Genomic DNA, 27,592 nt, shown 5'->3' on the forward strand with positions numbered 1-27,592 from the left:
TATGCCCCATCCCTCTCCTCAGTATAATTGATAGAATAAGTTGACGAAAAATCAGTAAGGATATAGGAGACATGAACGCTATCAACCATGTTGATCTAACTGACGTGTATAGAACACTTCACATCCAGTAAGAGCAGAATATATATTCTTCTCAAGTGCCCATGGAATATTTGCAAATATAGTCTGTATTCTGAACCATGAAACAAGTCTAAATTCTAATTTATAAATTTAAATTGTACAAAGTATCGTCTCTAAGTGAATTAAATTAGGTATCAATAACCAAAAAAATCTAGAAAATCTCCAAATTTTGGAACTTAAGTGACACAAATAACCAATTGACCAAATAAATCAAAATGGAAACCAAAAAGTATTTTGAAATGAATGAAAATAACATATCAAAATTTGTGAGATACAGTGCTTAGAAGGAAATTTGTAATACTAAACACATTAAAAGAAGAAAGGTCTCAAGTGAATAATCTAGTTTTACTTTAAAAAACCAGAAAAGGAAGAACAAAATATGCTCAAATTAAGCAGAAAGACATAATTAAAGTGGAAATCAATGAAATAAAAAACAGACAACAACCAGAGAAAGTCAATGAAAACAAAAGCTAACTCTTTGGAAAAATCAATAATATTGATAAACCTTTTGCCGGACTTATCAGGAAAAAAGAGAGAAGACAAAAATATCAGGAATGTGAAAGAGGCCATCACTATAGATCCTGCAGAGATTAAAGAATAATAAGGGACTACTATGAACAATGATATGCCAATAAATTTGATAACTTACACAAAATAGACAATTTCCTTGAAAGATACAAACTAGCAAAGCTCACTTAAGAAGAACAAGATCCTGAAATAGCTCTTACATATTAATTAAATGTGAAGTCAGAATTCTTCCTTAAAAAATTCGACACAGCTGATTTCATTAGCGAATTCTATCAAACATATGAAGAAGAAATAATAGCACTGAACATAAACTCTCCTGATGACTGAAGAGAGGGAATATTTTCCAAATCGTTCCATGAGGGCAACATAACAAAACCAGAAAATATATTACAAGGGAAGAAAACTACAGACCAATATACCTCATAAACATAGATGCAAAAATTTCAAACTAAATTTTATTAAATCAAATTCAACAATATATAAAAAACATTATAATATACCATGGCTAAGTGAGGTTTACCCTAAGAATAAAAGGTTGGTATAACATTCAAAAATCATGAATGTAATGTATCATGTTAACAGATAGGAAAAATATGTGATGATCTCAATAGATGGAGAAAAGCATTCAACAAGTTCCAGCAATCATCATGCTAAAATTCGGCAATTAGAAATAGATGGTAAATTCCCCAGCTTAATAAAAGAAACCTGTGAAAAAAACTCTAGCTAACATAATACTTAATAATCAAAGAATGAACGCTTTCTCCATGAGATCAGAAATGAGGCAAGGATGTCTGCTCTCACCAGTTCTATGCACAATTACATTGGAATTTCTATCTAATGCAAAAAAAGCAAGGAAAAAAATAGAAGCCATACATGTTGGAAAGGAAGAAGTAAAATTGTGTTTTTTTGTAGATAACATAATCATCTACATAGAAAAATCCCAACAAAAACCTACTAGAAATAATAAGTGAGTTTAGCAAGACTGTAGGATATAAGATAAATATGTATTTAATCAGTTATACTTCTATATGCTAACAACAAGCAACAGGACATTGAAATTAAGAGAGCAGTACCATCTAAAATAACATCAAAAAATATGAAATCCTGTGAATAAATCTGACCAAAGATGTATAAGATTTGTATTCTGAAAAAATAAAACATTTCTGGGAGAAATTAAATATGATGTCAAAATAATTGAAAAGATATACTATACTTATGGATCAGAAGCCTCAGAATTGTTGTGAATTCTGCCAAAATTAGCATACAAATCAACACAATCTCAATCAAAATCCCAGCCGACATTTTTCATAGAAATTGGCACTCTGATTCTAAAATTTATAAGCCAATGCAAAGAACCTGGAATGGCCAAACAACTTTGAAAAAGAAGAATAAAGTTGAAGGACTTACACTAACTGATTTCAGGATTTATAACACATATATTTTGGTATAGAGACAGTATTGATATAAAGACAGTACTGGTAAAAGACAGACATTTAGATCAATGAACAGAGTTTAGTTATAGGCTCATGCATATATGGTGAACTGATTTTTGGCAAATGTCAAAATATTCAATGAAACATAATCTTTCTAAACAAATGATGCTGGAATAATTGTATAACTATATGTAAAAAAAAATCTGGACTCTTACCTCATACTACAAACTAAAATTAACTCAAAATAGATCATAGACCTAAATATAGGGATAAAAATTATAAAACTTTCTGCAAGAAAACATACAAGAAAATCTTAGAAAACCTGAATTTGGCAAAGATTTCTCAAATATGACACAGGAAGTACAAATTATAAAAGAAAAAATAATAAATTGGATTTTGTCAAAATAAAAAATTTTGCTCCTCAAAAGACACTGTTAAAAAAAAATTTGCAAACCATATATCGAACAGAGTACTTGTATGTAAAATAAAAAAACACTCTTACAACTTGATAAGAAGACAAACAACTCAGTTTTTAACACGTGCAAAATATTTGAAAAGACATATCACCAAAGAAGATATAAAGATGACAAATAAGCACAATAAAAGGAGCTCAAAATCATTAGTCAAAAGAAATATTCAAATTAAAACCACAGTAAGAGAGCACTATACATCCAATAGAAAGGCTAAAATTAAAAAGACCAACAGATCAAGTACTGGCAGGGATACTAAGCAAACTGGAGCCCTAGAAACTGATGGTGAGTATGTAAAATGGCTCAACCACATTGGAAAACAGCTGGGCAGTCTCTTCTTTTTTTTTTTTTTTTTGAGACGGAGTCTCCATCTGTCACCCAGGCTGGAGTGCAGTGGTGCAATCTCGGCTCACTGCAAGCTCCACCTCCCAGATTCACGCCATTCTCCTACCTCAGCCTCCCGAGTAGCTGGGACTACAGGTGCCCACCACCACGCCCAGCTAATTTTCTGTATTTTTAGTAGAGACGGGGTTTCACCGTGGTCTCGATCTCCTGACCTCGTGATTTGCTCGCCTCGACCTCCCAAAGTGCTGGGATTACAGGCGTGAGCCACCACGCCTGGCCCAGCTGGGCAGTTTCTTACCATTTAAACATATATCTACCATATGACTCAGCCATTCCACAGATAGTTAATTATCAAAGAGAATAAAAGCATAAGAAATAAAAGCATAAAGACTAGTACACAAATGTCCATAGAGATTTTATTTGTAATGACCTCGAACTGGAAATAATCCAGATGTCCATCAACAAATCAATGAATAAGCAAATTATAAAATGAAATACCACTCGGTAATAAAAAGAAAAAAATACTACTAATCCATGTAACAACGTGAATGAACCTCAAAACAGTAGGCTAAGTAAATGAAGCCAAACAGTACAGACTATGTGATTCCTCTTATACCAATTTCTAGAAAATACAAACTGTAGTGACAGAAAGCAGATCAGTGGTTTTCTGGGGACAGGGTAGGGGATGGATTACAAATGGACAAAAAGAAGCTTTAGGGGGTAATTTATATGTCTATTATTTGATTGTGGTAATGATTTCACGAGTATATACATAACATGAAAACATATCAATTCATGTACTTCAAATACCTACAGTTTAATGTACATAAACTATTCCTCAATAAACCTGCTTAAAAATAGTTTATCCTAAAAAAATACAGTTTATACTATCAAGTGATTACACAATAGTTAAATTAGGAACACACACACACATAAAGAAAGAAGTCTAGAATAATTATATTTATTGTATTTTTGAAGGTAGTTAAAAGGTCTAGATTGAAGAGAAAAGATCAGCTTGGTCAGAGTAACATAATTAAAATTGGACCTGGGAGGGAAATTAATCTAACAGCAGTTGGAGCTTCCATTTTAGTGGTAGAAATAGACAATAAACAAGTACCTGTATAATATATGTCAGTTGTTTTTAAAATTATACAATGATAAAGAAGCAGGGCAAGGGTATAAGAATTACAATTATTATTTTTTTTCTTTTCTTTTTTTGAGATGGAGTCTTGCTCTGTTGCCCAGGCTGGAGTGCAGTGGTACAATCTTGGCTCACTGCAACCTCCGCCTCCAGGGTTCAAGTCATTCTCCTGCCTCAGCCTCCCGAGTAGCTGGGTCTACAAGTGCATGCCATCATGCCCAGCTAATTTTTGTACTTTTAGTAGAGATGGGGTTTCGCCATGTTGGCCAGGCTGGTCTTGAACTCCTGACCTCAGGTGATCTGCCCACCTCAGTGACCCAAAGTGCTGGGATTACAGGCGTGAACTACAGCGCCCAGCCAAGAATTACAGTTCTTTATCATTAATTTAGTTGGCTCAGAGAAGGCCTCTGTGAGGAGTTCAGGATATAGCAAGGCCACAGTTATGATATAGTAAAGGACATAGTAAAAGAAAAATAAACGGAATTTATTGATTAACAAGACACTGTCTTTTTTTCTCAACATCAAGAAACCTTCCACACATTTTCCAGCTATGCATGTGCTCAAGTGAGGCAGTGATTTAATCCTCTTCCCTTTCCACCCCACACAAGAAAAAGCTATGCTTATGAAATAACTTCTGCATCAGTGTAATATTCAAACATCTTACTTAAAGTTGAGAAAGCGCTAAGCATAAAGAAGTCTACTGCCATATGGCCATACATTAATCTGAGTAGAACAGCAGAGTGGAGAATATTTAGTCTTAGAAGAAAAGAAGAGACAAAAATAATACTTGAGAGGAATTAGTAAAGATAGCCCAGAGTCCAAAGAGGCAGATGATACTTTCTAAAAGACCTAAGAATGTGGTATATACTTCTTTAGACACTAATACATATTCTTGGACTGCAGTAAGAGAAATATAATGATAATAGGAAGGAAATCCCACTGCATTCTGTGTTAATCAAAACCAATCTACAGAATATGTTTGTGTCTGTGCACATCATATTTTGGGACAACCCAGAAGACCTAGACTATATCCACAAGAGAACAACTTGTGGGGGATTTAAAGCACATGTCCTGTGACATGTTATGGGAAGTCAAATATAGAACTGTAATCTGCAAAGAGATGTAAGATGTATAAAAAGAGAGTTGCAGAAAAAAATACCATCTCTATTTATGTTTACTTTCATCTTAAAAAAGGAAAACATTAGGTTTGATCATTTCTAAATATATGGATTGACAATTGTCCATCTGTTTAATTGACATCTTTTACATATATGGTATATACTGGGGCTCTGCTCAAAATTTATTTTACTGATAAAGTTGCATTGTAAAAAAAAGAACTGGTCTGGAGAAAAGAAGACAGGTAAAATAAAAAATGACTGAGGTTTCATGGTAGTTGTCTTCAAATATTAGAAGGCTTTTATTATGCAAGAAGGAATACATTTATCCTGTATTTCTTCAGAGGTGGAACCAGAATAAGTGGCTAAAAATTACTTGTATTAGTAATATAAAAACTTTCCAGTAACTGAAACTGTCAAACCAGGGAATAGGCTGCCTTGGGAAGTAATGAGCTTCTAATCCTTCATGTTGTCAAGACAAAAAAGAGTATCTCTATACTATTAAAATTGTAAAAGAGATATCTAATTGCATAATAGCCTGAGCCAGAAAATGACCAAAGCTGCTTCTTACACACAAATAATTATATGAAGTACTGAATATGAATATTGTTGTATAATAAAGAATTTGACTGGCCTTTGTCCCTGGTTCCTGAGGGAGACTCTAAATCCTTGGATTTTCCTGAGTTACAGGAGTGTCTTTGATATGCTACTGAGGTAACTCATTATGGACCCATAGATAGCTTCAGGATGAGGGCTGGCTGTGCAGAAAGACCAACTCTATAAGGAGAGGTGGAGCTTTGCACCATGTGATATTAGCCTGACCTTCTAACTTCCAGGGAATGGAAGCAAACTAGAGACTGAGTTCAATCATGGGGCCCATCAATCACACTGACATAGTGAAACTCCAATAAAAACTCTGGACATCGAAGTTCAGTAGAGATCCCCAGTTGGAAAACATATTGAAGTGTTGGGAGGGTGACATGGCCTGATTTGATGGGTAGAGGACACAGAAGCTCTGCATTCAAGACCCTCCAAGACTTTTCCCTAAGTGTATCTTCCCTTGCCTGTGTCCTTTATAATAAAACTGTACTCATAAGCATAGTGCTTTCCTAAGTTCTGTGAGTCATTCTATTGAACTATTGAACCCGAGGGCATTGTGGGAACTCCCAAATTTGTAGTTAGTTGGTCAGAAGTGCACACGGCCTGGAGAATCCCCTGAACTTGTGTCTAGGTCTAAAGTGGGGGCAGCCATATGGAAGATTGAGCTGTTAACTTGTGGGGTCTGTGCTAACTCCAGGTAGTTAGTGCTAGAATTGAATTGCAGTAGGTGAGCTGGTGTTAGACCAGTTGGGACTGAAACATAATAAATGTATTTAATATATTTGCTCTACACATATTTGCTCTAAACTTAAATGTTGAATACATTAGTTCCCCCTTATCAGCGAGCGATATGTTCCAAGAGCCCCAGTGGATGCCTGAAACCATAAATAGTACCAAAACTTATATACGCTATGTTCAAACTTCGTTTTCCTTCTCCATAATTTCATGGATAGAAAATACATTCTTACTGTAGATCTTAGCAATTTCAGCACACAGTTTGTTTTTCCCTATTAAGTTGGAAACGTTTTAACCTTTTCACTGAAAGGATGCACTTTGCAGCTTCTCTTTGGCATATCCAAACTGCCAGCATCACTACTCTTGTGCTTTGGGGCCATTATTAAGGAAAATAAGGGTTACTTGAACATAAGCACTACAATACCATGACAGGTGATGTGATAACCAAGAAGGCTACTAAGTGATTAATGGGTGGGTAATGTATACAGAGTAGGTACACTGGACAGAGGGATAATTCATAGCCAAGGTAGGAGAAGCAGAATGGCAAAACATTTCATCACACTACTCAGGATAGCATGCAATTTAAAACTTATAAGTAGTCTATTTTTGGAATTTTCCACTTAATATTTTCAGACTGCAGGTAACTAAACTGTGGAACACAAGAACATAGATAAGGGGAGACCATTGTATAGGCATTCATTTCCTCATAATGCTAAAACAGACATTTTTGTACATAAAAAGTTGTACATTTCAGAAGGCACAGAACGTAAGCTCCTACTAGAGAAAGAATACTAAATAGGTAGATATTTAATGTATACTGATATTACAAAGATTTGCATAACACTTAGAAAACAATAATGTTTTCATCATTTGCTACAAAGTTAAACAATTTTACAACAAAAAGGGGAAGAACAAAGAGGAAGCAAACACTTGGCACTTTTCAACAAAATAATTCTGCTAAAAATATTACATAGAAGAGTATTAATTCTTTGTTGATATAGGTTATAACAATGTAGTGTGTTAACCTTTACCTTGGTCTATAAATTCATGTCAACTAAGAGCTAAACAGAAGGTTTGATATTTAGCATTTATTAATAGTAAAAAATACCACATAAGCAGGTTGTATATATCAAAAATAGTCAAAATATATCACCTCAGATTATTGTTAAAATTCATTAACAGGTCCTAGAAAAATTAAATATTTTATACTAATTTAAATATATTTTTCACAAATCAATGTATTTTTTCATATTTCACATGTGAAAAAATTAACTTCATGCTAGCATTCTTTAATTAATCAGTATACATACATGGTCCATACCTGGTTTAACAGCTCGTCCACATAACTGGGGCTGTAGAAGAACTTGCAACATGGCAGGGTTGTTTAAACTTTTCATAATTTGTACTGGATTTGGCTCAGGAAGTAAGCCCTTTTGATTACTGTGCATCTGTAATGAATATAGAAATAAGAAACATTAGAACAGCATAAGTACAAAGACATAATTTCAAAGGCTTTCTTCTAGAAAGCTTTATTCATCTGACAAGATCTATTTTATGATAAACATAATTTGATTTATATTATATATCTATTTTATACTCTCTACAGCAGTTCTCAGTTATACATACAGCATAAAATCCTCATAGAACGTCTCAGGTAAATACCAACTGGCTTTAAGAGGACTGACTTTAGCGCAATGAGTCTCATCACATCATACAAATAGAAGGATGACAAGGGAATCTGAAGTTATTAATCACTTGTTGACACAATATGAATACTTTGATACTACAGAATAGCCTTCTTATAATGTTGATTTAAAGTTTAATTGGCCAGGCAAAGTGGCTCACACCTGTAATCATGGCACTTTGGGAGGCTGAGGCAGGAGGATAACTTGAGCCCAGGAGGTCAAGATCGGCCTGGGTGACATATTGAAACCCTGTTTCTATATTTTTACAAATAAAAACTTCAAATAAAAATAAAATAAAATGAAGTTTAACAATGTGGGTTGCCTTACAATTCAAAATCTTCTTTTTTTTTTTGAGACGGAGTCTCGCTCTGTCACCCAGGCTGGAGTGCAGTGGCGCAATCTCGACTCACTGCAAGCTCTGCCTCCCGGGTTCACACCATTCTCTTGCCTCAGCCACCCGAGCAGCTGGGACTATAGGCACCCGCCACAACGACCAGCTAATTTTTTGTATTTTTAGTGGAGATGGGGTTTCACCATGTTAGCCAGGATGGTCTCGATCTCCTGACCTTGTGATCCACCACCTCGGCCTCCCAAACTGCTGGCATTACAGGTGTGAGCCACCGTGCCCGGCCCAAAATCTTCTTTATTATTATTTTTTTATTTTTATTATTTAAGACGGAGTCTCACTGTTTCCCAGGCTGGAGTGCAGTGGCGCGATCTCGGCTCACTGCAAGCTTTGCCTCCTGGGTTCACGCCATTCTCCTACCTCAGCCTCCCAAGTAGCTGGGACTACAGGCGCCCACCACCACGCCTGGCTAATTTTTTGTATTTTTAGTAGAGACAGGGTTTCACCATGTTAGCCAGGATGGTCTTGATCTCCTGACCTTGTGATCCACCCACCTCGGCCTCCCAAAGTACTGGGATTACAGGAATGAGCCACTGTGCCCGGCCCAAAATCTTCTTTTTTATAAAGGTCTTTACTTGATTAACTTAATATGAGATTAAAATGAGCTGGCCTTACATACATGCAATCGAGTGGCTTCCTAAAAATATGAAATAATTTTCGGTTTTAAAAACCAGCTTGATGGATGGGGATATGAATATATATAATTACATAAAAGATAAATTAAAAACTTTTAGCTATGAGAAAATGGAGAACTGACAAGGACAACTGGAACCTTCTCCCAACCCAGATACTGCGAAATTGAGAGGGAGAAGGTGATGCATCCAAGAAACTGACATAAAGCCTGTGAGAAACCCCTGGGGAGATAGAAGATGTGAAGGTAAACATCAGCAGAGAGCATGAGAGCGCATGGGTCCACACACAGGATAATTCAGGGAAGGACTTATGAGTTGTGTAACTACTTTGTCTTCAGAGAGCATGGCTTTCTTGGCCAGGACAGCAAGGTGGGAAAACAGCAGCATCACCCCAGTGACAGCCATAGGACCAACGAACAGCAAGATGGCACGCAAGTGCAGAGACACTGGGGACAAGATAACACTAGGTGGGCAGACCAGCTGGTCACTGAAAACCTTCCCACCTCCCTGACCTTCTCAGGTACCTCCCACACCCACTCTGCAGGATAGAGGAGTTACAGCGGAGGAAGGCAGAACTTGGAAAACAGCAGGGGTGGAAATGAAGAGAGGCTCTCTAAGGTGCAGGGCTGCCTGGCTGCGATGGGAAAAGGGCTGGGCTAAAGCCTAGACAGTGAAGGCAGAAATTCTCTGCCCTGAGGTCCTTGCCTGCCTTCCCTAAACCCTAGCTAAGACCAGGCTTTAGCTTCCCTCTGTCCATCCCCTTCCCCACAACCTCTAAACAGTGACATACAGAAAGGTGATAGCCCCCACAGGAAATGTATATTCATACATTCAAAAGAAAAATAGCTAGACATTTGGAGAATGCAGTCACTAAAAAATGAAAGCAACAAACTGAACCACCTATAAGAGAGAAAGCAGAATTATGAATAGGAAATAATAAGAATGTCAAATAAATGTAATAGACATTACAAAAATAAAATGGATTTTTACTCATAACATGAAGGACAAGCAGTTTTTAAAGAATAACCAATGAGAAATGCTAGATTATGAAAAACATAAGTATTGAGAAAAAATAATAGCAGCCCTCACTTACTATAGACTTGGCATTGTTCTAAACACTTTACATGAATCAGATCATTTAATCCTCAAAAAATCAATTCTATAAGGTTAGTATTATCTCCATTCTATAGATAAAGAAACTGAAGGAATTCATGAAGCATTATTATTAACATTCACCTTGTGCTTTAACAGATAGGTTAAATAGTAGAATATATGTGACTAAAAAACAAAATAGTAATTTTTCTTTTTCTTGAGACAGAGTCTCACTGTGTCACCCAGGCTGGAGTGCAATGGTGTGATCTCGGCTCACTGCAACCTCTGCTTCCCGGGTTCAAGCAATTCTCCTGTCTCAGCCTCCCAAGTAGTTGGGATTACAGGTGCTTGCCACCACGCCTGGCTAATTTTTTTGCATTTTTAGTAGAGACCAGGTTTCACCACGTTGGCCAGGCTGGTCTCAAACTCCTGGCCTCAGGTGATCCACCTGCCTTGGCCACCCAAAGTGCTGGGATTACAGGCAAGAGCCACCGCACCTGGCCCAAAATAGTGATCTTAAAGATCCAATTAAAGAAACTGAAAATTCCAACAAACAAGAAAAAGCAGGGTGACGAAGAAAACGGAGATAGAAGCATCAACACTTGTAATATTAGAAGTCTCTGAAGGAGAGGAAAATAAGATCTTTGAAGAAATAATGGCTGAGAAATTTCCCATTATTAAAGAACAATTGAAGAGCATAGAATGAAAGGGTTCACAGTCTTCCAAATATGATTTCTAAAGAAAAAACACACCTAGTCACATTTGTGTGACATTTAAGAACATCAAAGCCAATAAGAACAACAAAAAACCTTCTAAAAACTTCCATTTAAAAAGAACATATCTCTAAAGGAACAAGAAACAAATTACTATAATCTTCTTTCTCAAAGCATCAACATTAGATTCAAGAAGACAATGAATTAATATTTTCAAAGTATTGTAAGAAAAGAACTCTGAGCCTAGATTTTTAGATTCATCTAAGTTATTTAGTATCACAAAGAAATAAAAATATTCTCAACTATACAAGTTCTCAAAAGTTTTTACCACAAGAATACTATCTTTCAAAATGCCATGGAAGGAAGTAATCCAGCGAGAAAAGAAATAAATGCAAGATGTTATTATATAATATGTTGAAATTGAGGTATGAAATATCGTAATTTTAATCTTGTATGCAAAGCCACAACCATAAAAACACCCCAAAAACATTTAAGACTATCCTAATGTAAAAATGTAGACACCAATATGATGATAGGTATGGTAGGAAGGAGGAAGCAGATGGAGGTGAGAATAAGTGAGTAGACAGAAGTTCTGATAAACCTAGGCATGTTAAAAAGTTAGGGACAATTGGCCGGGCATGGTGGCTCACCCCTGTAATCCCAGCACTTTGGGAGGTTGAGGCAGGCAGATCACTTGAGGTCAGGAGTTCAAAACCAGTCTGGCCAACATGATGAAACCCTGTCTCTACTAAAAATACAAAAATTAGCTGGAAGTGGTGGTGCATGCCTGTAATTCTGCTACTCAGGAGGCTGAGGCATGGGAATCGCTTGAACCCCGTAGGCGGAGGTTGCAGTGAGCCAAGATCGTGCCACTGCACTCCAGCCTGAACGACAGAGCAAGACTCTATTTCAAAAAAAAAAAAAAAAAGTTAGGGACAGGCACAGTTACCAGCAGGATAAAGATAGAATGTGTAACTCTCAAACGACACTAAAGAACTTAAGAAGAAATCATGATTATCTCAATACTTGTAGAAATATTCTGATAAAGTTCAGCACCTATTTATGACATTAAAAAAACTCAGAAAACCTGATATTACCAAAGGATATGTACCAAAAACCTATAGAAAACATTATCTAGAATACCTTAAGACTGAGATTTCTCACTGTCACTACTATCTGACTGTAAAGGGCCTGCATGCCATGCTAAGGAAGGTGAACTTATGCAAGCATTAAAGAATATTAAGCAAGAGAATGACATAAGCTGATCTGAGGATGAGAAAGCTCTCTCCTGTGCACTGTGCAAGATGGATTAGAAGGGGAAAGACTAATGACATGGGACCATGCAGGGAATTATTCTAATCAGAGAGATGAGAAAAGATGAGATCTTGAGTGAAGTAATCAAGATGCTGACAAGGTCCCAAGGATTTGAGAGATCTTAGGAGGTGAAATTGAAAGGATGTGATAGTATTTCTGACATTTACATTAGAAAGTGGGTGAGGGAGACCAATCACGATTAACTGAGTTTTTGATTCACATAGTTTTAGTTTGGATGAACTGATGCCATATATAGATATTATAGAACATAGAAAAGCAGTCCCAGAAAAAAAGTCTTCTTTGAAATGCTGAAATTGAACTATTTATATAGCATGAAGTGGGAATGTCTAAGAATCCCTTGGAAACATAATTTAGTACTGAGAGAAGTTTGGTCTGAAATTATATGCTTGGAAGTAATCACTAATAGGCATATACAACAGGAAGAAAATGAGAAGGCCAAATATGGAAATCTACTGATATTAGCTCTTAGGGGGAAAAAATAAGTTAGGGAAAGAACACATAGGCAGATAGGAAAATGAATGGTGTGGCAGAATTCAAGGTAGTAGAGAGTTTTGTTTTGTTTTGTTTTGCTTTGTTTTTGAGACCAGGTCTTACTTTGTCACCCAGGCTGGAGTGCAGTGGTATAATCATGGCTCACTGCAGCCTCAAACTCCTGGGCTCGGGTTATTCTCCCACCTCAGCCTCCCAAGTAGCTGAGACTAACAGGTGCACACCGCTAAGTCTAGCTAAGTTTTTGTAGAGACAGGGCTTCACCATGTTTCCCAGACTAGTCTCGAGTTCCTGGGCTCAAACAATCCTCCCACCTTGGCCTCCCAAAGTGCTTGGATTACTGGCGCGAGCCACTGTGCCCAGCCAGTAGAAGGTTTTAAATGTTGCAAAGGGACCAACCAATAAAAGACTGAAATGTAGTCACTAGATCTGAATATTTAAAAACCCCTTTTAACTTAATGAGAACAGATTCACTTGAATAGTGGAGGAGAAACTACATTGCAGTAGACTTGAGAGGGAAATGGAAAATTAAGAAGTGGTGACAGTGAGGCCTAATTCTTCAGGCAACTCTGGTTGCATGGTTATAAAGCACAGTATCTTTTGCTGTGCAGAAGCTCTTCAGTTTAATTAGATCCCATTTGTCTATTTTGCTTTTGTTGCCATTGCTTTTGGTGTTTTAGTCATGAAGTCTTTGCCCATGCCTATGTCCTGAATGGTATTGCCTAGATTTTCTTCTAGGGCATTAAAAGAAACTACCATCAGAGTGAATAGGCAACCTACAGAATGGGAGAAAATTTTTGCAGTCTACCCATCTGACAAAGGGCTAATATATCCAGAATCTACAAAGAACTTAAATAAATTTACAAGGAAAAAACAACCCCATCAAAAAGTGGGCAAAGGGTATGAACAGACAACAAATGTCTTCTTCTCAAAAGAAGACATTTATGCAGTCAACAGATACATGAAAAATGCTTATCATCACTGGTCATCAGAGAAATGCAAATCAAAACCACAGTGAGATATCATCTCACGCCAGTTAGAATGGCAATCATTAAAAAGTCAGGAAACAACAGATGCTAGAGAGGATGTGGAGAAATAGGAACACTTTTACACTGTTGGTGGGAGTGTAAATTAGTTCAACCATTGTGGAAGACAGTGTGGCGATTCCTCAAGGATCTAGAACTAGAAATACCATTTGACCCAGCTATCCCATTACTGGGTATATACCCAAAGGATTATAAATCATGCTATTATAAAGACAAATGCACACATGTTTATTGCGGCACTATTCACAATAGCAAAGACTTGGAACCAGCCCAAATGTCCATCAATGATAGACTGGATTAAGAAAATGTGGCACATATACACCATGGAATACTATGCAGCCATAAAAAGGATGAGTTCATGTCCTTTGCAGGGACATGGATGAAGCTGGAAACCATCATTCTCAGAAAACTATTACAAGGACAGAAAACCAAACACTGCATGTTCTCACTCATAGGTGGGAACTGAACAATGAGAACACATGGACACAGGATGGGGAACATCACATACCAGGGCCTGTCGGGGGGTAGGGGGCTGGGGGAGTGATAGCATTGGGAGAAATGCCCAGTGTAATGATGAGTTGATGGGTGCAGCAAACCAACTTGGCACATGTATACCTATGTAATTGGCTGAGTACTCAATAGTCTTCCTTGCTTTGGCATTAGCCTACATCCAAGCATCCTCATATTCACTCTGCAACCAGACCACTTACCACTCCTCAAGCAATGTATGAGTAGTTTCTGTTCCACCTAGAGTGACTACTCAATTTCCCTCTTTAGGGTTGCCAGATGTAGCAAGTAAAAACACAGAATGTGCAGTTAAATTTGAAGTTCAGATAAACAATGAACGATTATTTTAGTACAAGTATCTCATGCAAAAATCTGTATTTCTGTGGCAATCCTATTCACTTCTCATCAACACAAGTCAATATCTCATCCATTCGTTAATGTCACACTCAAATGTCACCTTCAGCATAAAGTCTTTCCCAATTCCTTCAAAAATGTATTCCTTCCTTCATTCAATTAACAAATATTTACTATGCTAAGTACTAGGGTAAAAACTGTGAAGAAGGTATAGTCTCCATCTCCAAGGATCCTCCAGGCTAAAGAAGTAGAGAAGAATGAGCAGACAGTTACTATAAAGAAGGAAGTACAATGTACCGCATAAGCAAAAAGAAGGCATGTATTTTCCTCTACTTGTGAAAACTTCTTGAAAAAAGAGGCGGCTGGGTGCGGTGGCTCATGCCTATAATCCCAGCACTTTCGGAGGCTGAGGCGGGCAGATCACCTGAGGTCAGGAGTTCGAGATCAGCCTGGCCAACATGGCAACACCCTGTCTCTACTAAAAATACAACATTAGCTGGGCGTGGTGGCATGTGCCTGTAGTCCCAGCTACTTGGGAGACTGAGGCAGGCGTATTGCTTGAATCCAGGAGGCAGAGGCTGCCGTGAGCTGAGATTGTGCCACTGCACTCCAGCCTGGGTGAAAGAGTGAAACTCCATTTCAAAATTAAAAAAAAAGAAAAGAAAAAGGAAAAGGAGGCATGTTACACTCAAAATTTATAACACAAGAGGAACTCAATATTTGCTGAATAAATGAAATTCCTTCAAAAATTTCTCAAGATAAATACACTTTACTAAACGCAATTTCTTTTTTTGGTAATGACTTCTGGCTTGACTTAACAAAGAAACCATTTAACTAACTATTTTTTAAAAAAAGGAAAAGTCTTCCGTGTGATGGAAATGCAATGATGGTGCAATCGACAATCACTTTGGCTAGATTGGATAGATTAAAATAGTATTAGAATTTTCTATACTCTTAAAAAAAAGAGAAAGAAAGAGAAAAAACTTACCACACGTTGAGCCGCTATCAATGCTGCTAATGTACTTCGCCCTGGCGCTCCGGGGGCACAGAAGGAAACCTGGACTTTGCTGCCCTTGATGGTCATACCGTCTGCTGCCTGCTGGACCTCTTCAGCATGCTCTGCAGCGCTATATTCAACCACTGCAAAGCCACCAACGTAACTACCTTCATCCTGTGCAAGCTGATACAATACATTCTATTAAACAGTAATTCCGATCTTTACTTAGAAACATTTATTTACAATACATAATTTTCAAATTCAAGAACAAGTGCATTGGAGCATGATACTGGTGGAAATAACATATTCTTTCTTTATGAAAATGTTTACTAGTTGCTTAGATGTAGTTCTTCTTGAAGACAGGAAGATAGGAGTCTGTCAAGTTTCTATTCAATTCTTTGATTTTCTAATTTATTTTAACAGTAAAAGCCCAAATGGTAATAGTCTCTACATATTAAGAAATATATAAACTGGTAATTTATAGGAAAATATGAGGACACAATAATTACAGCTTTCCTTAAAAGAAAATCACCAGGTACATGGACAGTGAAACATACTGAACAAATTATCTGACCACACATCAATGGAAAATAAAGTTAGTATTATCAAGAGAAGGTAGGAGGAATATTTCATTTTTATTTCACTATTTTAGGCAGATCCCAGGAATTTAGTCAAGTATACCAAGGCAAACCTTATTTAGGAAAACTGTGTCCCAGGTTTATTAAAAGCAACACACAACTTTTATTTCTGAATGTGCCCTAAATAAACTCCTGCCATGTAGAACTCAATTTATTTCCAGTCACCCACCTGTAAGAGTGTAAAGGAAGATACTAAAGTCCTGGATCTGAAAAGACTGGTACAAAGAGCAAAAAATAAGAACAAGATAAGACACTAAAACGTTTCTAGGTTTTGAACACGTCTGAATTATCTTAAATACATTCACGCTATAAAGCGATAAATGACACAAAATTCAGCTTAGTATGTCTTTGAGAAGACATATTTCCAATACTTCTACTTGGGTGTGGCATCTCATAAGCTGATATTACAACTAAATCACTTCTTAGTCCTTCTCAGTTTCTTTTCTCTTGTTTTTGAAGCTGAACTTTCTTCTACTTCGTTGTATATTTAGATCAAATTTCTATCTTTTCCTTCACATTATTTCTTCCTTTAAAAACTGTCAACAAATATCTTTTCCTCCACAAAGCTTTTTCCAATCACACAGGAAACGGAAAAACATCTACCTCTTCTAAACATTTCTCCAACAACCCTATTCCTCTTATAATCCAAACCAGGTCTTAAAATCAGTTTTGTAAAAGCCACTAATTAATCATTTTGGTCTCCTGACCACAAGGTAAGAGGCTGTGTCTTTAACACAGTCTATGCCAACCCACCATGCAAAAGAGCCTGAGATTAACAGACCCACTGATAAAGAGCCATCCCAAAGCTGCTTTATTAATCTTTTGAAAACTTTAAAAATGTTTTTTTACTATTCTATTTCATTATAATGATCTTCATGCCTGTATAAATTATAATATCTTAAGTCTTTCAAAAAACAAAATCATTTTAAGTCCACAGCATCAGTAGTTTCAGAGAAGGCTACTTCAGTTCAATATGAGAGCCATTCAATGACACAATGGTCTGACTTGTGATGTAGTTAATTTTCCACTCTTTTGAAGTATTTTAGCAGAAGCTAAATGGTCACTCAAAAATATGGTAGCAAATATTTTCTATGACATGTAAAACTACACTAGATAATCTCTAAGGGCTCTTCCAACCCGGGGGTTCACAATTCAAATACAATTTATGATAAATGGCTTTTCTCTTCACATCTGCTTCAAAGGCCTCAAATAAAGGCCATAGGATGACAACATAATATAATTCTTAGTATTCAAGAAGAACATATCAATAAACCAATCCTAGAGCTTTGGGAGGCCAAGACAGGAGGATCACTTGAGCCCAGGTGTTTGAGACCAGCCTGGCAATATAGCAGGACTCAGTCCCTACCAAAAAAAAAAAAAAAAAATTAAAAAGTAGTTGGGCATAGTGATGTGGACTTGTAGTCCTAGCTACTTGGGAGGCTGAGACAAGAAGATAGCTTGAACCTAGGAGTGTGGGACTACTGTGGGCCATGATTCCAGCCTGGGCAATAGAGAAAGACCCTGTCTCAAAAAAAAATGTTAAAAATATATATTACTGCAAAATTTCACCCATGTGCGGAAGCTTAAAAAGTTAATCTCATAGAAGTATAGTGGATACTAAGGGCTGGGGCGATTTGTGTGGGGGCTTGTGGAGATATTGGTCAAAAGATGCAACATTTCAGTTAGATAAGAGAAATAGGTTCAAAAGATCTTTTGGACAACATGATGACTACAGTTAATAACAACATATTGTATTCTTGAAAAATGCTACGAGACTGGATGTTAAGTGTTCTTACCACAAAAATGGTAACTATGTGAGGTAATACATATGTTAAATAGCTTGATTTAGCCATTCTACAATGTATATATACTTCAAAACATGTTATACATGATAAATACAATTTTAACTGTCAACTTAAATAATAAATATATTTTAATATATATTTAATATTAAATAATAAATACAAATTTTAATATATATTTATTAAATAATACATGTTTTAATATATTTATTATTAAATAATACATGTTTTAATATATATTTATTATTAAATAATACATGTTTTAATATATATTTATTATTAAATACATGTTTTAATATATATTTATTAATAATAAATACATGTTTTAATATATATTTATTATTAAATAAATACATGTTTTAATATATTTATCATTAAATAATAAATACATGTTTTAATATATATTTATCATTAAATAATAAATATGTTTTAATATATATTTAATATTAAATATGTTTTAATGTATATTTAATATTAAATAATAAATATTTAATATTAAACAATAAATATATATTAATAAATATTTAATATTAAATAATAAATATATATAGATATATATTTATTATTAAATAATAAATATATATAGATATATATTTAATATTAAATAATAAATATATATCGATATATATTTAATATTAAATAATATATATATCGATATATATTTAATATTAAATAATATATTTATTTATATACATATATAGATATGTACTCCAACTCCAAAATTTCTACTGCAATACTAGGAAATCAACAAATGTATGATTAAAGAAAAGATGCAAAGGAGGAGAGGAAACAACAGAGGTAAGAGGAAAAGGAGCGTGGATGGGAAGGGAGTGCAGTAAAAGGGCAAACGGAAAAGGAAGAAATGGAGAGAAACAAGAGAGAAATAATTGAGCAGTTGCTATCAAAACTCTGTAAGGAAAAGAGTTATATATAGTATATATGTATTTATTAGAATGTATTTAATTTTACTATGATAAAGTGCTTGAAAAGTCTCGCCAGTGTTATCAGTTTTCAGGATCTTCTCTAGATGTCTCACCTACCGTGACCACATTAAGATAGAACTACACATTCCTTTTAAACTTCATAGTACTTTTCTATCCTCCATTATATCACTCTTCATATAGGATTTGCAATTATTTGCTTATTTGTCCGTCTCTTCTACAAAATTGTGAGGTATTGAGATAGAGTATCTTTCCATTCTCTGCCTTTCTGACACTTGGCATAGTGTCTGGCACACAGAAGATGGTAAATAAAAGTTGGATAGATAAATGGATCGATGGAAAAATGGTGGGACGAATGGATGGAATGAGGTGAATGAGTAAGCAATGGATTTGCTAAGGCATACTTAACTACATAACAACATACTTTGGCCCATAAACAGAGGAAATGATTTAAAATTTCTCATGAGATCAAAGTCTTCCCTACAGAATGATGCAGAATTAAATTTCCATTGTGTTAAATCACACAGGTATGATAAATTTGTGAGTGTATGTAGATTAGATACATATGTATATATTTTAAAATATTTCAATAATCTCTTAAAAATACATACCTGGCAAAACACAGGTTTATGGACACTGGAAAAAATTTGCAACAGCTCTTCTGAATCCCTGTAGTCACTGGGGAGTTTATCAATACAAAGGCACTTAGAATGAATGAGCTCTGAAGCCAATAGATTAACATCCATCCATTGTGCAAAGAGTGCTGATGCTCCCAACTGTTTACCCAATAGCTCCAGTCTAGCCTTTGCAGCAAAGTCCTTTTTCATGTATTCCACAAATCCATAGCCTTTGGAATGGCCAGTAACTTCACTATAGACCAGAAAACATCTCTCAATATTTCCATAAGCACGAACAAGTTCTTCAAACTCTTCTGATGTAAAAGAAATGGGCAGGTTGGTAATACACAACAAAGCATCTGTTGGCTGAAGCTGGACTATTAAGTCTTTTCCTCTAAAAGAATATTGATGAAACATCTGAATTGCATTCTGGGCTTGTTCCCCATTCAGTAAGGTAACAAAAGCTGGAAGATAACAAAATGAATTAAAGAGTTTTCTAGGCCAGTGTTTTCAAATTGTTTGAAAACACAGTAAGAAATACATCTTACTTCTGTGACTTGGTACACATAAACATACACTTTTTTTCTGAAACAAAATTATGAGTTAATACCCCTACTATATGCAATGCATTGTGACATTTTTTATTCCATTTCAGTGTGTTTTTTAATGCTGACACCTCCATTAAACTAATTTCATCAACAGTAACCCAAAATAGAAAGTACAGGGATTATATTAGGAGTTTCACTGTAAAATCCTACGATATTCTGGGGGGTTTTTGGTAATCTTTTCCAATCACATACATATTTGATTTCCTCCCACCCAAAAACCTGTGATATAAAATTTTATGAAGCCCTTATATAAAACCTAACTGAAATAAAAATGAAGTTACAAAATCTTTCTTTCTTCCTAGAAAGAGTTCTAAAAGATCCTATTTGACAGCAAGGACCTGAAAAAATGAAGGTACAGCAAAAACATCAAAATACATAAAGGAGGCCATTTCTTTCTCCAATTCATGTATATACTTCCTTAATATCAGATTAGATTGACATAACACACAGACACTTTTAATTTGGTACACTTTTGATGAATAATATCAAATGAAAAGGTTACAGGATTCTGATCTTAAGACAAGATCTTGAATATTCATAAAACAATAAAAATAGTCTGTCCTGTCTATCTAATGAAGTTGTTCCAGCATCAAGCAACAAATGCATATGACAGTTTATATAACTGGAAACATATTACAAATATAACATTCTAAATCAATGAAATATTATGTACATTCATATCTGGTAAAATTACATTTTAACCATATCAATTTGCTTAGCTTTTGTAATAAAAGAATATAAAAGGTTTTGAGCAATTTTATAGGAAAAGTTTAAAGCCCCCATTAAAAAAATACATAGCAATCCACAAATTACAAATAAATTGCTCTCTACAAGTTCCTCTCCCTCTCCCTCTGAAATATATAGTGAAGTTACTCCATATGAACATTTAATTTACCCAAATTCAATTAGAACTGCATGACAATATGTTGTATACAGCAAATATGGATATAGCAAGAGACAGAGAAGTAATTTAAGTAGCATGGGCAATTCTGCCTGTCATTTCACTCAACTTCCCTACCCTCAATTGGTCTTAGTGCCATGCGGCTCTCAAGAGTAAGAGCATCTCACCACACTAAGTGTGATGCTAACATTTAAAGAAACACATTTTTCATTTAACACATGTCCCACAAGCAAGAAAACTATTGCCAAAGAAACAGCTAACTGTTCCAACATCTCTTCCAAAAAATGAGAAAAAATGGCTTTACTGCCCTTATTAAGAGGCTCTTAGTTTCTAACAACCTTTTTTAAAAGGCTTGATTTTGATTCTATGTCTTTTTTCCTTATGCTGACATAAAATACCATTTAATTCTGTTTCCCTAAAACAAACAAGCCAACAACAGTTTGTAAATACTGGTTATATTCTCATATCAGCCCATAAAATCTCAGGTCACATTTAACTTGAATTCTCAGGGCATTTGAACCTGTTAATCATTCCCTTTCTTAAGTTTCTTTCTTTCTTTTTTTTTTTTTTGAGACAAGAGTCTGACTCTGTTGCCCAGGCTGGAGTGCAGTGGTGCCGATCTCAGCTCACCACAACCTCTGCCTCCCAGGTTCAAGCGATTCTCTTGCTTCAGCCTCTCAAGTAGCTGGGACTACAGGGCCTGCCACCACGCCTGGCTAATTTTTGTATTTTTAGTAGAGACGGGGTTGCGCCATGTTGGTCAAGCTGGTCTCGAACTCCTGACCTCAAGTGATCCACCAACCTCAACGTCCCAAAGTGCTGGGATTATAGGCCTGAGCCACCGCACTAGGCCTTTCTTAACTTTCTTGATGTACTCTTTCTTGATTTGCTTCGTAACTGTCCAAGCTCTTTCTTCTATTTCCTTTGCTACCTCTTTCTCCTCCACTCACACCTGCAAGGTAGTACTCCTTGGGGTGCCTTCCTGGCAGAGTCACACACAGTAACACCTGTGTGGCCGCATGTGTTACTCAATGTGTGGCCGCTGAATATCTTTTTTCTCACTCTACACCCTCTTCCTCTGGGGGCAATCACACCCATTCCCATGTATTCCGTATCATGTGCCAGATTCCAAGTTTGGCACTGGAAATGTTTTGGTGAACAGAACAGGTAAGATCCCTTTCAACACAAGGCTCACAATCTAATAGGGGAAGCTAGACATTTAACAAAGAGTTACAAATGTGGTGTCACCAAAGGGGAAGTATGAGGGGCTATGAAAGCAATGAGCAAAATAATGTCATCTGAAGACTTGCAAAAGGCCTCCCCTACCATTATACTCCCAAATCTATCTTTCTAACCTTTAGTGCCACATATATCTTCATATCGACTCCCAGACATAACTCACCATTTTCATCCTATCTCTGCCAAAAAACAAAAACAAAACCAAAACGATCAGGAAAAGAGGAAGTCAAATTGTCTCTGTTTGCAGATGACATGATTGTATATTTAGAAAACCCCATCATCTCAGCCCACAATCTCCTTAAGCTGATAAGCAACTTCAGCAAAGTCTCAGGCTACAAAATCAATGTGGGAAAATCACAAGCATTCCTATACACCAATAACAGACAGAGAGCCAAATCATGAGGAAACTCCCATTCACAATTCCTACAAAGAGAATAAAATACCTAGGAATACAACTTACAAGGGATGTGAAGGACCTCTTCAAGGAGAACTACAAACCACTGCTCAATGAAATAAGAGAGGACACAAACAAATGGAAAAACATTCCATGCTCATGGATAGGAAGAATCAATATCGTAAAAATGGCCATACTGCCCAATGTAATTTATAGATTTAATGCCATCCCCATCAAACTACCATTGACTTTCTTCACAGAATTGGAAAAAACTACTTTAAATTTCATATGGAACTAAAAAAAGAGCCCATACAGCCAAGACAATCCTAAGCAAAAAGAACAAAGCTGGAGGCATCATGCTACCTGACTTCAAACTACACTACAAGGGCACAGTAGCCAAAACAGCATGGTACTGGTACCAAAACAGATATACAGACCAATGGAATAGAACAGAGGCCTCAGAAATAACACCACACATCTACAACCATCTGATCTTTCACAAACCTGCCAAAACAAGTGATGGGGAAAGGATTCCCTATTTAAAAAAGGGATCGGGAAAACTGGCTAGCCATAAGCAGAAAGCTGAAACTGAATCCCTTTCTTACACCTTATACAAAAATTAACTCAAGGTGGATTAAAGACTTAAACGTAAGACCTAAAACCATAAAAACCCTAGAAGAAAACCTAGGCAATATCATTCAGGACACTGGCATGGGCAAAGACTTCATGACTAAAACACCAAAAGCAATGGCAACAAAAGCCAAAATTGACAAATGAGATCTAATTAAAGAGCTTCTGCACAGCAAAAGAAATTATCAGCAGAGTGAATAGGCAACCTACAGAATGGGAGAAAATTTTTGCCATCTATCCATCTGACAAAGGGCTAATATATCCAGAATCTACAAAAAACTTAAACAAATTTACAAGAAAAAAATAACCCCATCAAAAAGTGGGCAAAGGGTATGAACAGACACTTCTCAAAAGAAGACATTTATGCAGCCAACAGACACATGAAAAAATGCTCATCATCACTGGTCATCAGAGAAATGCAAATCAAAACCACAATGAGATACCATCTCACACCAGTTAGAATGGTGATCATTAAAAAGTCAGGAAACAACAGATGCTGGAGAGGATGTTGAGAAATAAGAATGCTTTTACACTGTTGGTGGGAGTGTAAATTAGTTCAACCATTGTGGAAGACAGTGTGGCGATTCCTCAAGGATCTAGAACTAGAAATATCATTTGACCTAGCAATCCCATTACTGGGTATATATCCAAAGGATTATAAATCATTCTACTATAAAGACACGTGCACGTATGTTTATTGCAGCACTATTTACAATAGCAAAGACTTGGATCCAACCCAAATGTCCATCAATGATAGACTGGATTAAGAAAATGTGGCACATATACACCATGGAATACTATGCAGCCATAAAAAAGGATGAGTTCATGTCCTTTGCAGGGACATGGATGAAGCTGGAAACCATCATTCTCAGCAAACTAACACAAGAATAGAAAACCAAACACCACATGTTCTCACTGGTAAGTGGGAGCTGAACAATGAGAACAAATGGACACAGGGAGGGGAACATCACACACTGGGGCCTGTTGGGGGGTGTAGCGGGGGAGGGATAGCATTAGGAGAAATACCTAATGTAGATGACGGGTTGATGGGTGCAGCAAACCACCATGGCACATGTATATCTATGTAACAAACCTGCACGTTCTGCACATTTACCCCAGAATTTTAAGTATATTTAAAAAAAAAAATCCTAATACTTCTCATCTTCCTTTATTCCCTATTTTAGCTGGTCACACAACACTCACAAATTGGAAACCTGGGAATTAACCTAGACTCTGTCTCCCTCATTTCCCATATAAAAGGAATCCTCAAATTCCACCCATCTAATAGTTCTTGAATCCATCCCCCTTTCTTCACTCCTCTAGCTTTTTCTTTTTTTAATCCTTTCTCCACAGTGACAATAAAGTGATCTCTAAAAAACAGAAGTTTAATTGTGCCTGTTTACTGCCTTAAATGCAAAGGTTTGCTATTACTCACAAAAAAAGCCAAGTGCCAGATTGGTAATCATGCTCTACAATGCCTGTTATATCTAACTCCAGCCTCATTAACTGCCATACTTCCTCCCTTCCCCAACAGCTCTTTATTCTCCAAGAACACTGAAATATTTGTAGCTCCCTGTAGAGATCCAGTTATTTCAGGTATCCATATATTACACATTTAATTCCCCTGCCTATAAGATCACTCCCCATACCTTAGGATACCTAGAACCTTTTAGCTGATTTTCAAATTCAGTCCATGCATTACTCCATCACGATCTCCAGGAAGCTTCCCTGATCCTCTCTTATAGTTAGAGTTAACCATTCTTTATTTTTTTATACCTCTCTATCTTGAACATTGCTTGGATTATTGCATAGATCACATCACATCGTAATCTATTTGCTTAGATGCCTGCTACCCTACTAAACTGTGAGCTCCCTAATTCCACCAACTATCATGGTGCATGACATATGGTAGAAGCTTTGTGTTAGATGAATGAATAAATAAATGCATATATAAATCAACTAATAATTTAAAAACTGAAAATCTTTTTTTCCTTTTCTGAGGTATCTGCATTTGCTCAACTTAGGTTTTATGGAAGAATTTAAATAACATAATGAAACAAATTTAAAAGTTCGGGCAGTAAGGAAAGGAGGTCACATTTTTTGTTCTATAGCTTCTTCCATGTTTTTCCAAGACCACAAATTCTCTAAAATAATAAAAAATAAAAAAATTCACATACTAGTTCTCATGCAAATGGTAGATGTCACTCTACAGAGAAAAGGCTGTAAGGGAATTTGGGATTAATTATATTACTATTTTCCTTGTGAAATTTAAATATCCCACAATTGGTCCCAATTCTTTTAAAAGTCATCGCATGGTCTACTATTTAGTTTATTATTGGGTCTAATTTGAAGGCAAGCATGTGCCAAAACTTTTTCCCCTAATGTATCCTATTTTACTATAATAATTTCCTCATCTCTACCATAGAAAGCTCTGGTTGCAAGGTTATAGTTTAGAATCGTAACCATCTTTTATCAATTGAGTTATTAATTATATCTGTTTCCACAAACACCACTATAGGTTCCAAAATCCAAGGCAAAATCATTTAATACAATTAATGATTTCTGTGTTGTGTGATTTTAACAGGTGATTTAAGGTTTACAGTATACATCTTTAACTTATCATAGTCAATTGTCAAACGGTATCACACCACTTCATGTACTGTATAAGAGAATTCAAACAGTGCAATCCCATTTCTCCTCTCCCAGCCTTTGTATTATTGCTGTTACACATTTTATTTCTACATGTGTTACAAATCTCACAATGTAATGTCATTATTTTTGCTTTTAACAGTCAATTATACTTTTAAAAGATTTTAATATTAAGAAAAAAGTCTTTACCCACATAATGACCATATCACGTATTCATCATTTTGTTGGGTAGGTCCAGATTTCCATCTATAATTTTCTTCCTGCTTGTAGGACTTCCTTAAGTATTTCTTAATAGTGCAAGTCTAATGGTGATGATTCTTTTAACTTTTGTATGACTGAAAAACATCTCTATTTCATGACTGTTTTTGAAAGATATTTTCAATAGGTAAAGAATTCTATGCGGACCTGTTGCGTTTTTGTTTCTTTTGGTAAAGAATGAAAAGATGTTACCCTACAGTCTTTTCAATTGTGTTGTTTCCAAGATCTACGGTCATCTTAATCTTTGTCCCGCTAAATGTATTAATGATGTATACTTTTTTTCTGGCTGCTTTTAAGACACTCTATCACTAACTGTAAGCAATTTGATTACAACATACCCTGTAGTTTTCCTCATGCTTTTGTACTTGAAGTTGGTTGAGCTCTGTGGATTTCTGGGATTAGAATTTTCATCAAAATTTTAAAACTTTTCAGCTACTAATTCTTTAATTTTTTTTTTAACTATTCCTACCCCCAGGGACTCTAATTGCTCTGGAAGCTGTCCCACAGTTCACTGATACTCTGTGCAGGTTTTACAGTCTTTTTTCTCTCTGTGTTTCATTTTGGATCATTTACATCATTGTTTTCAAGTTCACTAATTTTTTCTTCCACAATGTCTATTCTGCCATTAATCCTATCCAGTGTATTTCATGTCAGATGTTGTAATTTTCATCTCCAGATGTTTGATTTGGATAATATTTTATATCTTCCAAGTATCTATTTACCATGTTCAATCTTTACTATAACTTACTATACATATGGAACACTATTATAAAAACTGGTTTAATGTCCATTTTTATTAATTCATCTGTGTTGATTCTAGGCCAATTTTGATTGATTTTTGTCGTCGTTATACGTTAGGTTTTCCTGCTTCTTCATCATGTCTGCTACTTTTTTATTGGATGTCTGACATCATAAATTTCACTTGTTGGGTGTCAGATGTTTTGGATGCATACAAATATTCTTGAGTTTTGTTCCAGGATGTGGTTAAGTTATGAGGAAGCACTCTGATCCGTTCTGGTCTTGTTTTTAAGTTTTGTTAGGTAGGACAAGAGCATCATTGGTCTCGAGTTACTTTTTCCCATTCCTGAGCAAAAACTTTCTAATTATTACTTCTGATGCCCCATGAATTATGAGGTTTATCATCCTGACTAGTG

General features: G+C 35.8%; 1 protein-coding gene across 3 annotated transcripts in view; it reads right to left on the bottom strand.

Moving 5' to 3' along the window:
- Positions 1-27,592, bottom strand: part of RAVER2 (ribonucleoprotein, PTB binding 2) — a 94,147-nt gene that overhangs the window by 41,312 nt on the left and 25,243 nt on the right. For all 3 annotated transcript variants that reach the window (XR_010124342.1, XM_054484216.2, XM_054484208.2), the window contains exons 3-5: positions 19,754-20,223; positions 15,753-15,944; positions 7,827-7,953 (exon numbers count right to left, since the gene is read on the bottom strand). Coding sequence is in view for 2 of the 3 variants with exons in the window: in XM_054484216.2 (XP_054340191.1) it covers positions 7,827-7,953; positions 15,753-15,944; positions 19,754-20,223 (789 nt within the window). In the remaining variant the exon portion in view is untranslated. The remainder of the gene's footprint in view (positions 1-7,826; positions 7,954-15,752; positions 15,945-19,753; positions 20,224-27,592) is intronic.

Source organism: Pongo pygmaeus, chromosome 1, assembly GCF_028885625.2.
Source record: "Pongo pygmaeus isolate AG05252 chromosome 1, NHGRI_mPonPyg2-v2.0_pri, whole genome shotgun sequence".
Lineage (NCBI taxonomy): Eukaryota > Metazoa > Chordata > Mammalia > Primates > Hominidae > Pongo > Pongo pygmaeus.